The following is a 15,433-nucleotide window of genomic DNA, read 5'->3' as shown; positions in this document are numbered from 1 at the left end:
TATATATAAAATCCATTTTATATATATGCTGCAGGTAGACTCAGTTGAAGTTTTTCATGGATTGAAGCTCGCCAGCGCAGATGTGCACTTGGACAATGAAAAATTTTACAGACGCTTTCTTAACTTGATTTTTGGTGCCTCAATTTCGGATACAACTAGCATTACTGGGGCATTGGTTAGTGAAAATTTAAACGATCACTATAAAAAGCTATCTCAGATTGAATTAAGTAGTGGAAAAATGAAAATTAATTAATTAATTAATGCAGGGAGCTTATGCAAACAATCTGCGACTTCTTGTGGTGCTTGGAGTTTCGGACGGACCATATTTCAGAGATATGGCTGCTGCAAATGCAATGAAAGTGGTGGACCGCTTCATTTATATGATTAGTGTTTCTCGGGCTTCTTCTTAATTCTTGTGATGATCACTCAAAAATATTAAATAAGCTTGTCCTTTGAGTACTATATAAGCTAGCTAATATCGTCTACGTACTCATTTGGATTTTATAATAGTCTACTGCTATAAATAAATAACAATATTAATATTTTCCATTCAAATTTCAATTATTAATTTTTTTTAAAAAAATAGTTTATCAGTGAAGTAAATGGATTCAAGGCCAATATTAATATTTTTTTAAAATAAATGGAGGCTAAATGAGAAAGATTAAATTAATTAAATTGAGCATTGATATATTTTAGATAATTTAATTATTTTTTAATTCTCATAAAAATTAAAAACGGATAAATGTACGAACAGGAGTAATAAAAAAAACTACTAACATACTTTTACTCGTTGGTGCAGTATTTTTTCTTTAAAGCATCTTGAGTTTGAATCCTAGTCAAAGTTAATTATAGTAAATAAATTTTAATTTATTATTATTGAAATAATAGAAGAGTTAAAGAGATTTTAAATTTGAATCTATATCCAAAATATTTGAATCTTACAAAACATATGTTGCTATACTATATATGTTGATTAAATTCTACAATAATACTAGCTAGATTCAATCCCATTGCCTTTTAATATAGAAAAGGAGTACTTGCTAAAATTGTAAACGAACCAAATTATTAGTGAATTATTTGATATTTGACTTGATAAAAACTCGATCGGACTCAATTCGATTTCTAAATGGGTTGAGCTCGAATTTAATTTTTAGACTCGTTTATTAAACAAGTCAAACTTGAGCTCAGTAGTATTCGCTCGTTAAGATTCGCGAGCTGGCTCATTAAGATGCTCGCAAGCTAATTCGTTAAGACATTCGTGAGCAGACTCGTTAAAAAACTCGTGAACAGACTCGTTAAGAGATTTGTGGACAGATTCGTTAAGATGCTCGTCGAGCAGGTTCGTTAAGAGATTCGGCTCGATTTGATTTAGATAAATTAATTACATATTTTTTAGCCGCTTAATCTATTTACCATATATATTATTAATTTATATATCTCTATCCCTTAATTATTTAACTATATTATTAGTTTATATATTTATTTTTCATTACATATCTTTCTTAATAGACACTCTTTTTAAACTATTAAATCTTTTGATAAATTATTATTATTATTTTCACAGGTTTATATATGTATTTATATGATTATTTACTTATTTAATATTATTCACTTAATTTTATAAATTAAAATTTTAATATAATTTAAATATAAATCTAATAAGATTCCATATAAAATTTGAGTATATTATATATAAAAAATTATATAATTTAAATTGATTATACTTATATTAATATATTTATTTTATGTAATATTTTATATTTATATTATGTATAATATTTTTATACAATATATAAAATAATTTAATACAAATCATATATTTGAATAAAAAAATAATGATAATATATGAATAATTAATAATAATATATTAATAAATTTTATATAAAAATATCCATTGACGCTAACAATAAAATTATATAAATTTAATTAAAATTATGTAATTTAAATAAAAACTACCTCTCTCTTCCTCATCTGTTTAGCTATATTGATTTATATATTTATTATATATACTTCAACAATTTTTCATATAACATAAATATTTAAATAAATAATTATTAAATTTGATATTGTACAGTTGATTTTATATTAAATATATTTTGTATAATTAATTAAAAGTTTTATAATTAGTATTTTAATAATAAATAATATTTGATATTATAAATAAAGATTTCACTTATTATTGTATTTTAAATTAAAAATTTGATTACAATGAATTTTAATTAAATTATATTTGATTTTATTAAAGTCTCTTTTAACTTTTTATTTTAAAAATTTAATATTTAAAAATTTAAATTAATTAAATTTTATTAACGAGTTTTTAATCCAACTTTTAAATTCGATCTTAAATTAACTTCGTTATTAGTTTAAACGAATTTTTTACGAGTCGAGTTCAATTATAATATTTAATTTTTAAGTCGAGATCGAGCTAAATATTAGAGTTCAAATTGAGTTGAAACTTAAACTTTTAAAATTTTTTAATAAACGAATTGAAACTTTATAAAATTCGGTTGAATTGCATTTCTAATCATTGCCAATAAAATAATGCCAATAAAATAAATAGGTTTCGGGAGATAAGAGAGAGACTATGATTGCCGATTGAAATAATATGTTTGTGATATAATAAACGAATTGAAACTTTATAAAATTCGGTCCTACTGCAAAATTTTTGTATAATAATTAATTATGAATCTTAAAATATGCTCCTAATTTCCTGTAAGTTAATCACAATCAATGCTGTTAATTATAGTTTTATTGTTTGTTTGAATAATCTTAACATCATATTTTTTTTAATTATTATTTTAATGTTGGTAGAAACTCAAATCAAATCAATATAAGAGAAGGTCAACTCCAGTTCACCGGCTTCAATCATCCAATGGACGGAGAGCATCTGTAAATAAGTCTTAATTTTTTTTTTCTCCTAAGACCCTGAACTTACAATAAAATACATAACTAAATAAATTAAACAAGTCGATGCTAAGAAAGCTAACTAAAAGGATTACCAACCCCACAAGAAAAGTTCAAGAAGCTAATTAGCACTCTAGATTTTTCAAGACTCAAGTCGACTCAAATAAAAAATAAAAATACGACGCGACTTATCTTTAGAAGAACTACCAATTATCGGAGAAAAAGTTAATTCACATGCTAGTACGAAAAACTCTCATAATAATGGCCTAAAAGGCCATACGATCGAAGCTTACCAAGGCATAGGAAGCCATAGGAGATGAACCCTTAAGAAAAATAAGCAAGCCAAAGTATTAGAGGTGCATGCATCCATCTATGACGCTGATGAGTAAATTACTGTCCTACATCGCCTGCTAAAAAATACCGAAGCCCCATGTCAAAATATTTATTTAAAAAAATTTATTAGTTAATTATAATTTTTTTTAAAATACAATCATTTACTTATAAAACATATATTTTTTTTATTAATTTATGAACAGTAGTACGATATAATTTTACGTTTGATGAATGGTGTTTGAGCCCTCCTTCTAAGCTTGTATTATGCTTTGTGAGCATAGATTTGTAGTGAAGGTAAGCTGGATGGTTCATAACAGCTTTATCTCTTTTTCTCTACTTGGATTTGAAGTTTGGCTTCCTTGCAAATGATAATGAAGTGTGTGATATCTAACAAATTACAAGTTTACAAAAAAAAAAATTACAAAAATGATTATTTAACATAAAATAAGATAATAAAAATTGTATAAAACAATAACAAAAATACCAACTTTACATAAAATACTTAAAGTAATTAATTTACATAAAGCAAAAAACTTTATAAAACTATGGAATATCATAAAATTATTTTACATAGATAACAAAAATAACAAATGTTTATAAAATAATTTATGTTCCAATTAATTTACATAAAATAATTTGAAAAAACAATTTATAGAAAATAACAAAAATCACTAATTTACACAAACACAAAATTTTTTAAAAAATCATGTAATATCATAATATTGACAATTCCGCATAAAAAAACAACAATATATTTTTTAAATATTTGCTACTTTTTCGTACTATATCTGAAAAAAATTATAATTTTATAACAAAAGAATTAAAATACTTAAAAAAATTACAATTTAATTTTTTTTTTGAATCAAATTACAATTTAAATTTTAACGCTTTTGTTTTCAAATAAAATTTTATAATTCAATTCGTTATAAAAAAACCATATGCTTTTAGTACTCCATGATAATATGCACAATTATGCGACTTCAATATTATAAAATATTTAGATATTGAGTTTGATTTTGTTTAAAATAGACTGATTTGTTTAAATTTCATTATCTTGATAGGATTGGAGAATAATAAGAAAAATCCAACTTGAAATTTACATTCTGAGATAAAAGGTGACCACAATCAAATTCATAAAAGATACTCTATACGAGCTGTGTTATGGACTGCATTATGGTCACAAAGATACTTAACGAACAAAGCAAGTTTCAAATCCAAAAACTAAACAGATATCTGCTAAACTGTACTCAATTTTGATTTTAAATACTTGTATTTGGGTTAAAACTCTTAGCACTATAAAAAGGAAGCATTCTGATGTATCTGATATATCATCTTATCTTTTATCTTCTAATTTTAGTCATGAACGGGTTGTGAGATTTATGTGATTTTATAGTTTTCTCAATTATTGGTATTTATATTATTCCTGTGCTTATTGCTTAATATCATTATGTGGGTTGTTGCACTAAGGCGCCATTACTCAATTGATAGAATGGTAGACTGTTATTCAGGTTAGTTAAATCCGTAATTGTTTAACTAAACTGAAATAGGTAATAAAATAGGTTGCGTAAGGCATTCCTAAGAAATAGTATAATCTAACTTAAATGAACCGAACGTCTCGCGTTTGTTAGTTAGAATCAGGTCTTTTTAATTCTTAATGCAATAATTGGATTAAATTCTAGGAGCGTCTCTTACGGTTATCTAAGAGTTAGAGTTAATTAACAAGCGTCTCTTAACTAGTTTAAAATTAAGAAAGGATTGGATACCTGAAACGTTTTCGATATTTATAACTGGTTTATTAATTAAATTGAGATTATTTTGTATCTGTGATCAAGTCATAAAAACTGTAACTAAAATTATTCTTTTAACTGAATGGGTCTCATATTGACTCTCCCTTTTAAATTTAAATCGATTCTTATTTTAAATTAAATTTATTTATTCCTTTATATTTAAAACCCCATTTTATTTTATTTTGTTTATTTTATTTTATTTTCTCATTCAATAAAATTAATCTATTTACCGGTTTCCGTGGGATCGACTCTACTTACCATTATCATAAATTTTATTTTAAAACAGAAATTTATTTTTGATAATTTCGATACCCGTCACTCCATTAACAAAGTATATTTTTTTAACACTATTAATAAATGTTACGAAGATATTTAAAAATTAATTAAAAATAGTTGTTAATTAAAATAAATAACATTTTAATTTTGAAAATTTTATAAAATATATTAAATATTGAAATATAAGATATTAAAATATATAAAATATAAATTACATTTCTTTTTAATAATTTCTTTTTTAAATAATTTTTACTTATTTTTTACATACAAAATATTAAAATTTATAAATAGAGAGATTAAGATGTAAATATAAAGATTTATTAATAATTATAATATTTAGTAACTAATTTAAAAAATATTGAGATTAATTTTAATTTAAAATATAATCTTTAAATTAAGAGATTATTTTATTAATCAAATAAAACATGAAAGAATAAATTTAAAAGTATAAATACTAAAATATAAATTTCATTAAATATCAAATAATTTATATTTGATGGGCGTAAGGAAAAAGTTTCCTTTACTAACAAAGTAAAAGTAGTCTTTATTTTTTTTTTTTTATAACTGGAGTAGTCTTTTTATTATAAATTAAAATATAAATTTTATTTTATTTTTGTAATTATTCCTAAGTAAAATTAGTTACATTTAAGTACAAAAAAGACACTCCTACTAATTATTATCAGATATCATTTTTAAAAAACCTGCAAAAAATAATAATACTCCTAAAATCATAAAATAAATAGCTTTACATAAAATAACGAAAATGACAAATTAGCATTAAATTAAGATAAGCATTTTTTTAACAAATAGCACCTTTAAAATAATTAAAATAATTAATTTACATCAAATAACAAAAACATAACATTTTTACATAAAAATATGTAATGTCATAAGATTATTTTTTAAAAAAATAATTAATTATTTTTTTTCAATAATATATGTAATGTCAAAAAAATCAACAAAATCTCTTAAGCAAAGCATTCAAAGATACTCCGAAAACATTACAAATTAAAAAAAAAATTATTTAGTCTCTTAATTTTAATAAAATTTATTAATTAATTTAACGTTTTTAAAAATATATTAAGTCGCCTTTTATATTACATTAGAAGTAATTAACTAAACGGAGAGAAATACATTAAGTCGTTTTCAATATTACATTACAAGTAATTAATTAAACCGTCTCTCCATTCAATTTAAAAACTATTGAAGTGTGAAATGATTGGATTATTCTTTTTTTTTTTTTATGATTCCTATTTAACTAAATCTCAAATTAAAAAAAAAAAAAAAAAAAAAAAAAAAAAAAAAAAAAAAACACTAACCTCACTGAAACCAAACTCATGTGCTTGCCAAGGAGAACCATTTTCATCTTTTCATTTTTAAATAAGTTTCGCAATCTAGTTGGAGTTGTTTACAATAAGAATTTTGTTGCTTCTATTTTAATTGTTGTCAATTTTATAAATATTAACTATATAATCACTCTGTTATAATACTTAAAATTATATAGTCTTTCAGTAATTAATATAAATATCATTTAGTCTCTCAATTAATAAAATGCCAAAGGTATTTATAGATTAACAATTTGCTTCTAACCTATCTTTTCTCTTATATCGTCTTAGCCAAATGATACTGTTAAAACTTCTGACGGAATCTAAATAGCCTTTTATCAGATTGGTATCAGAGCAAAGTTCGACCATAGCAGATAATCAAGAGGCGCGACTTGCTGCGATTGAGGCATCTTTGGCAGAATTGAGGGAGATGATCGGACAGTTGACCCTGCACCAGAGAATCCACCAACCCGCTGCATTCGCATACCCCCAGCCAGTCGCCAATCCTGTGGCCGCCTGATCAAGCCAAAATTAGTCTCATTTTTCATGTTGTTATTAATGTTAAATTACACATTTTCTACCTAATTTTACAGAAAATAGTGTAAAAAGATAATTTAATGAAAATGGCCTTTAAACTGTCCAAAAGAGAATAAAAGAGAACTCCCTGAACTTTTATAAAATTAATTAGTGTAATACCCGGCTAGACCCCGACATCAGAATTCTAACTTTCCGGCGGAATCTCCGTTGGAATCCGAAAAACCCGGATGTCGGAACTCTCTAGAAGGGTAAAGGAAAGATTTTTCAAAATGTTTTTACATGTTTTTATGGTTTTGATAAGAAAGAAATTAAGTTTTGAAAGAAAAGACCAAGGAGGGAAGAACCTCGGTTCGGCCGCCGAACATGGGGCTGTTTAGGGGGCATGTTAGGCTTCCGAAAGTGGCTTCCTTTTGCTGCCGCACCGCCAAACATGGGTGTAACAGCCCGCTTACCGGACCGCCACTGGCACTAGGATCCAGATCTGCTTAAGGCCGCCGGGACCCGTAGTAAGCCTATTGTAAACTCTGTGTACCTGATAAATCCCATACATGATCATACCTAAGCTTAAAACTCTTACTCTTTTCTCTTTTTTTTTTTTCTTTCTTTGCTTTTCTAATCTTGTCTCTTTTCTTTTCTATAAAACTTTGAAACTTTTCTCATACACTAAGCTTGGACTATGCATGCTCTGTCTGTATGCACTCAGAGAGTGATACCTGCTGTGGTACCATACAGTAACTACAGAGATAGCAACCCCTCACTAGAGTCCTCATCAATGCTCTAGATGGGTTATACTACCATGCTCCAAGCCTAACTCTCATCAGAATAACATCATCTCATCCATAAAACTCAAACGTAAAACATAGACATAAAATGATCATGTGCAAAGGGATAAACATACACTAGGGCTAAGCACAATTCTATAACTCAGTACATAACTTGCTATTACATCATTTCTATACATTACATAAACTCTGTACTGTAAATCATGTCCACTATTCTATGCTATTACATATGCTTTTACCCTTGCTTTCTCTTTCTCTTCTCTGAGGCCCTGAAAACATGGGGTTAGGGAGAGGGATAAGCTACTAAAGCCCAGTGAGCAGAAACCATAAAAACATTTAAAACATGCTATCATGACATGCGTCAGAGCACAAACATTTCACAACTCGGATTGGACATGACCCCAAAACTCCCTCTGTCGGTGCCCGGCCCCCAAAGGAGCTCACACAGGTCTTTCACTAATCTACTCATGGTGCCCGACCCTCGAAGGGCTCTCACAGGACTTATCCAAGTAAAATGCCCGGCCCCAAAGGAGCTCTCACAGGACTTACAATAATGACAGACTTATGGGCTATTGGAGTCGCCTCGGTCCAATCCACATAGACAAATAATAATGCAATGCATCATCTTCGTGTATACTAGTGCAATGCAAAGCCTCCTACATATTATGGCATTAATGATGCGTGAATCATGCTAAAACATTCTTTAACTTAAAAACAAAGTTCTGTTCCACTCACCTTTGTCAACTGCTGAGCAGTCTCTATAACTCTAACTCTGTGGGCCTTCTGGGTTCCTCGGGTCCGCACCTACACAGGTGGACTCAAATGAGGACCAAACTCACTTAAACACAACGCTGAACATCTCCCCAAAACCCCTCTAAAACATCATAAGCATGCATGGAAAAATGGGCAAAAGAAGGCTGGACAGGGCACCTTCGGCGGCACTTTCGGCGGCCGAAACCCCCCTCCAGAGACGAAACTCATGCATGTTCGGCGGCACTTTCGGCGGCCGAAGGTCTCGTCCAGAGACGAAACTCACACACTTTCGGCGGCCGAACTTCCTCTTTCGGCGGCCGAAAGTCCTTTTCTAAACCGAAAGCCTAGCTTTCGGGGGCAGGCTTTGGCAGCCGAAACTGCCTCCACAAGGGGTTCGGCGGCCGAACCTTGCTTCGGCGGCCGAACCTGGATTCTCCAGAAAGGCAGAATCCGAGCACAACTCATGCTCTCAGCCTCCAAAAACCTATAAAACACCCATAACATGCATACCAACACTTCTCAACTAGCACATAACATATCTCATGCATATAGGGGCCTATAAACTAGCTCAAACCCCATAAGCAACTTCAAAACTCATCAAAGCTCATATGATCAACATATGCTCAAACTCATGGTTACACCCCAAAACATGCTATAAAACTCTCTAAAAACTCTTAAAACATACTTTAAACATAAGGGGAGGTGAGGATCCATGCTTACCTCTTGAAGAACTAGAGGATTGATGGTCCAAGCTTGGAGATGGGTGTAAAACTCAATCAAAGTCTCCAAGTGCTCACTTTGCTTCCTTTTGCTCAAAACTCTAACACAAAGCGCAAAACATGTTACAACATGCAAGATTTGAGGAAAACATGAGAAATCCTGCCAAGGAGAGCTTGAACATACCTTTGACCCAAAAACAGAGTGTTTTACACCCACTTCTCGGTCAAAGGGGCTTTTGTAGTGGCCAACCGCCTCTCCTTCGGCGGCCTAACGTGCATGCGAAACCATGCAACTTTCGGCGGCCGAACTTCACCTTCTGCGGCCGAACCTGGCTTTTGTCCCCTTGGTCTTTTCATTTCAAAACTCAATTTTCTTAACTCAAAAACATGCAAACATGATAAAACATTTTACAAACATCGTAAAAACCTTTCTTATACCCTTAGGGCAAGCTCCGACATCCTCGAATCCCGGATTCCAACGGAAAATCCGCCGGAACGTAGGAATTCCAATACCGGGGTCTAGCCGGGTATTACATTCTCCCCCCCTTAAGAACATTCGTCCCCGAATGTTCCTCTCTAACTCATGCAAACTAACAACACATAAAGCACATAAAGAACAACAAGAAAATTAGAGCTAACCTCAAAAGAGATAGGGGTACTGTTGGAGCATAGACTCCCGTGTCTCCCAGGTGCACTCTTCTAACTTATGGTGGTTCCAGAGGACTTTCACCATTGGGATCTCCTTGTTCCTTAGCTTTCTGATCTGGGTGTCAATGATCCGTACTGGCTGCTCTACATAGGTGAGATCTCCTAGGATCTCCACATCTGGTTCACTAAGAACCTTACTCGGATCTGACACAAACTTCCGTAGCATAGAAACATGGAAGACCGGATGGATTCTTTCCATAGAAGTAGGTAAATCTAGCTTATACGACACATTCCCGACCTTCTGCAAAATCTCGAAAGGCCCGATGTACCGTGGAGCTAGCTTACCTTTCCTCCCAAAATGAACCACCCCTTTCATTGGAGACACCTTCAGCAAGACCAGATCCCCCTCCTCGAACTCTATGTGCTTCCTGCGAACATCTGCATAGCTCTTCTGCCGACTAACAGCAGTCTTGAGTCTCTCTCTGATAATGGGCACCACTCTGTTGGTGATCTCTACTAACTCAGGCCCTGCTAGGGACCTTTCTCCAACCTCTTCCCAACAAACTGGTGACCTACACTTCCTCCCATACAGAGCTTCATATGGAGCCATCCCTATGCTAGCATGATGACTGTTATTGTAGGCAAACTCCACTAAGGGTAGATGCTGCCTCCAAGAACCGCCAAAATCTAGCACACACATTCTGAGCATATCCTCTATGGTCTGGATGGTCCTCTCTGACTGTCCGTCAGTCTGTGGATGGAAAGCAGTGCTAAAGTCCAACCTTGTGCCTATAGCCTCTTGCAGACTTCGCCAAAACCTAGAGGTGAACCGGGGTCCTCTGTCAGACACGATAGAAATAGGAGCCCCATGCAACCTCACCACTTCCTCAACATACACCTGCGCTAGCTTGTCCACAGAATAGCCACTCCTGACAGGAATGAAATGAGCGGATTTAGTCAATCTGTCCACTATCACCCATATGGAGTCTAGTCTGTTGGACGTCGCCGGTAACCCTACTACAAAATCCATGGCGATGTTCTCCCATTTCCACTCTGGAATCGGCAGTGGGTTAAGCATTCCAGCCGGCTTCTGATGTTCTAGCTTCACCCTTTGACATATCTCGCAGGCTGACACAAACTGTGCCACTTCTCTCTTCACTGCTGGCCACCAGTACACTTTCTTCAGATCTTGATACATCTTGGTGGCTCCAAGGTGAATGCTATATCTTGCATTATGAGCTTCCCTCATAATGTCTCCTTTCAGACCGATGTCATCTGGTACACATAGTCTATGCCCGTAGCGGAGAATCCCTTGGTCGTCGAATCTAAACTCTTCACTCTTGCCTGACTGAACAGTCCTAGCAATCTTGACCAATTCTGGATCCTCATGCTGTTTCTGAGCCACCTGCTCCAGAAACACGGGTGTAACTCTCATCTGTGCAATCAAAGCACCTGTACCAGCTAACTCTAACTGTAGCCCTTCCTCAACTAACCTGTAAAACTCCTTCACCACCGGCCTCCTCTCTGCTGTAATGTGAGATAAATTGCCTAGTGATTTCCGGCTTAAGGCATCGGCTACAACATTTGCCTTTCCCGGATGATACTGGATCTTACAATTATAATCACTGAGCAGTTCTACCCACCGTCTCTGCCTCAAGTTTAACTCTCTCTGACTCAAGATGTGCTGTAGGCTCTTATGATCTGTAAAGATCTCACATTTCACCCCATAGAGGTAGTGCCTCCACAGCTTGAGTGCAAAGATAACAGCTGCCATCTCAAGATCGTGTGTAGGATAGTTCAGCTCGTGCTTCTTCAGCTGTTTAGAAGCATAAGCTATTACTCTGTCATTCTGCATTAACACACAACCTAATCCCACTCGGGATGCATCACAGAACACTATGAAGTCCTCATCACAAGTAGGTAGAGCTAACACCGGTGCTGAAGTTAGTCTTCTCTTTAACTCTTCAAAGCTCTCTTCACATTGGTCAGACCATGTGAATCTCTGGTTCTTTCTGGTTAATCTGGTCATAGGAGTCGCTATCTTAGAGAAGTCATGAACGAACCTCCTGTAGTAGCCTGCTAAACCCAAGAAACTCTTGACCTCTGTCATTGTGGTGGGTCTAGGCCAGTTGGCTACAGCTTCTATCTTCTTGGGGTCTACTGCTATACCTTGATCTGTCACTACATGCCCCAAGAATGAAATGCTCCTTAGCCAGAACTCACACTTGGAGAACTTGGCATACAAGCCATGCTCTCTCAAGGTCTGCAGAACTATCCTCAGATGATGGGCATGCTCCTCTGTATTCCTGGAATACACCAAGATATCATCTATGAAGACAATAACAAAGTGATCTAGGTACTCTCTGAAAACTCTGTTCATGAGATCCATGAATGCTGCAGGGGCGTTAGTCAACCCGAACGGCATCACTAAGAACTCATAATGCCCATATCTGGTCCTGAAAGCTGTCTTAGGTACATCCTCTTCCCTGATTCTCAGCTGGTGATAACCCGATCTCAGATCTATCTTAGAGAAACAACCTGCTCCTGCTAGCTGGTCGAATAGATCGTCGATCCTGGGTAGAGGATACTTATTCTTGGTAGTGACTTTTGTAACAGCCCGCTTACCGGACCATCACCGGCACTAGGATCCAGATCGGCTTAAGGCCGCCGGGACCCGTAGTAAACTCTGTACTGTACATCATTATCATGTCCACCATTCTATACTATTACATATGCCTTTACCCTTGCTTTCTCTTTCTCTTCTCTGAGGCCCTGAAAAATGGGGTTAGGGAGAGGGATGAGCTGCTAAAGCCCAGTGAGCGGAATCTATAAAAATCACATTTAAAACATGCTCTCATATGATGCATCACTGCACAAACATTTCACATCTCGGATTGGACATGATCCCAAAACTCCCTCTGTCAGTGCCCGGCCCCCAAAGGAGCTCACACAGGTCTTTCACTAACTACTCATGGTGCCCGACCCTATAAGGGCTCTCACAGGACTCATCCAAGGTAAATGCCCGGCCCCAAAGGAGCTCACACAGGACATACAATAATGACAGACTTATGGGCTATTGAGATCGCCTCGGTCCAATTCACATATACAAGTAATAATGCAATGCATCAACTTGGTGAATACTAATGCAAAGCATCCTACATAAACATGGCATTAATGATGCATGAATCATGCTAAAACAGTTCTTACCTTTTAAAATAAAGTTCTGTTCCACTCACCTCTGTCAACTGCTGAGCAGTCTCTGTAACTCTAACTCTGTGGGCCTCCTTGGTCTCTCGGGTCCGTACCTACACAGGTGGACTCAAATGAGGACCAAACTTACTTAAACATAACTCCTACTATCTCCCCAAAACCCCTCTAAAACATCATAGGCATGCATGGAAAAATGGGCAAAAGAAGGCTGGACTGGGCACTTTCGGCGGCTGGTTCGGCGGCCGAAACCTCCCTCCAGAGACGAAACTCATGCATGTTCGGCGGCACCTTCGGCGGCCGAAAGTCTCGTCCAGAGACGAAACTCATGCACTTTCGGCGGCCGAACTCCCTCTTTCGGCGGCCGAAAGCCCTTTTCTCACCCAAAAGCCTAGCTTTCGGGGGCAAGGTTTGGCAGCCGAAACTGCCTCCACAAGGGGTTCGGCGGCCGAACCTTGCTTCGGCGGCCGAACCTTGCTTCGGCGGCCGAACCTGGATTCTCCAGAAAGGCAGAATCCGAGCACAACTCATGCTCTCAGCCTCCAAACTCCTATCAAACACCCAGAACATGCATACCAACACTTCTCAACTAACATATAACATAACTCATGCATATAGAGGCCTAAAAACTAGTTCAAGCCCCAAAAACAACAACAAAACGCATATGAGCAACATATGCTCAAACTCATGCTTATTCCCCCAAAACATGCCATAAACCTCTCCAAAACTTCTAAAACTTGCTTTACACATAAGGGGAAGTGAGGATCCATGCTTACCTCTTGAAGAACTAGAGGCTTGATGATCCAAGCTTGGAGATAGGAGAAAACTCAATCAAACTCTCCAAGTGCTCAACTTTGCTTCCTTTTGCTCAAATCGCTAAAACAAAGCTCAAATCAAGTTAAAACATGCAAGATTTGAGGAAAACATGAGAAATCACACCAAGGAGAGCTTGACCCTACCTTTGACCCAAAAACAGAGTGTTTAACACTCAAGTCTCGGGCAAAGGGGCTTTTGTAGTGGCCAACCGACTCTTCCTTCGGCGGCCTAACGTGCATGCGAAACCATGCAACTTTCGGCGGCCGAACTTCACCTTCGGCGGCCGAACCTGGCTTTTGTCCCCTTGGCCTTTTCATTTCAAAACTCAATTTTCTTAACTCAAAATATGCAAACATGATAAAAACACTTAAAAAACATCTTAAAAACCTTTCTTATACCCTTAGGGCAAGCTCCGACATCCTCGAATCCCGACTTCCAACGAAAAATCCGCCGGAACGTAGGAATTCCGATACCGGGGTCTAGCCGGGTATTACAACTTTGTTCAACTGTCTGTAGTCGATACAAAGTCTAAGGGATCCATCCTTTTTTCTGACAAACAGCACTGGAGCACCCCAGGGTGAAGTACTCGGACGGATAAAACCCTTATCTACCAACTCCTGTAGCTGCTCTTTTAACTCCTTAAGCTCTGCTGGTGCCATCCTGTAGGGAGGAATAGAGATCGGTCTGGTACCAGGCACTAACTCTATCTCGAACTCTATTTCCCTATCAGGTGGTAGTCTTGGAAGCTCATCTGGAAACACATCTGGGAACTCTCTGACAACGGGCACTGAGCTGGGTTCCCTACCCTGACTATCTAGCTCTCTCACATGAGCTAGATACCCCTGACATCCCCTCCTGAGCAACCTACGAGCCTGTAGGGCTGATATCAGACCTCTAGGCGTGCCCCTCCTGTCTCCTCTGAAGACAAACTCAGATCCATCCCCATCTCTGAATCTGACTACCTTGTCTCTGCAGTCCAAGGTAGCACCATATGCAGATAGCCAATCCATCCCTAGAATGACGTCAAAATCTGTCAACTCTAGAACCACAAGGTCAGCGGAAAGACATCTGCCATCTATAAACACTGGACTATGTCGACAGACTGTCTCTGCCAACGATGGATCACACTTAGGGCCACTAACCCATAGGGGACACTCTAACCCAGACGTCATCAAACCCACTCTCTCTATGGCTCTGGGAGCAACAAAGGAATGTGAAGCACCAGGGTCTAACAAAGCATACACCTCAGAACACCCAATGAGAAGATTACCTGACACCACGGTGTTAGAAGTGTTTGCCTCCTGCTGTGTCATCGTGAAAATCCGTGCCGGAGCTGACGGACCTCC

At 35.5% G+C, this 15,433-nt stretch overlaps 1 protein-coding gene across 3 annotated transcripts in view; it reads left to right on the top strand.

Moving 5' to 3' along the window:
- The window catches only part of LOC110622581 (bark storage protein A), an 88,521-nt gene that overhangs the window by 16,604 nt on the left and 56,484 nt on the right, over positions 1-15,433 (top strand). For 2 of the 3 annotated variants that reach the window (XM_021767140.2, XM_021767139.2), the window contains exons 5-6: positions 35-175; positions 267-549. The exons of the other annotated variant lie outside the window; for it this stretch is intronic. In XM_021767140.2, the coding sequence (XP_021622832.1) occupies positions 35-175; positions 267-410 (285 nt within the window). In that variant the 3' untranslated portion in view covers positions 411-549. Of the gene's footprint in view, positions 1-34; positions 176-266; positions 550-15,433 lie in introns of those variants that run through there. 3 annotated transcript variants of the gene reach the window in all.

The sequence above is a fragment of the Manihot esculenta genome, chromosome 9 (genome assembly GCF_001659605.2).
Source record: "Manihot esculenta cultivar AM560-2 chromosome 9, M.esculenta_v8, whole genome shotgun sequence".
NCBI classification, from domain to species: domain Eukaryota; kingdom Viridiplantae; phylum Streptophyta; class Magnoliopsida; order Malpighiales; family Euphorbiaceae; genus Manihot; species Manihot esculenta.
Note: the sequence above shows the minus strand (reverse complement) of the source record. Positions and strands in the feature narration are given on the sequence as shown.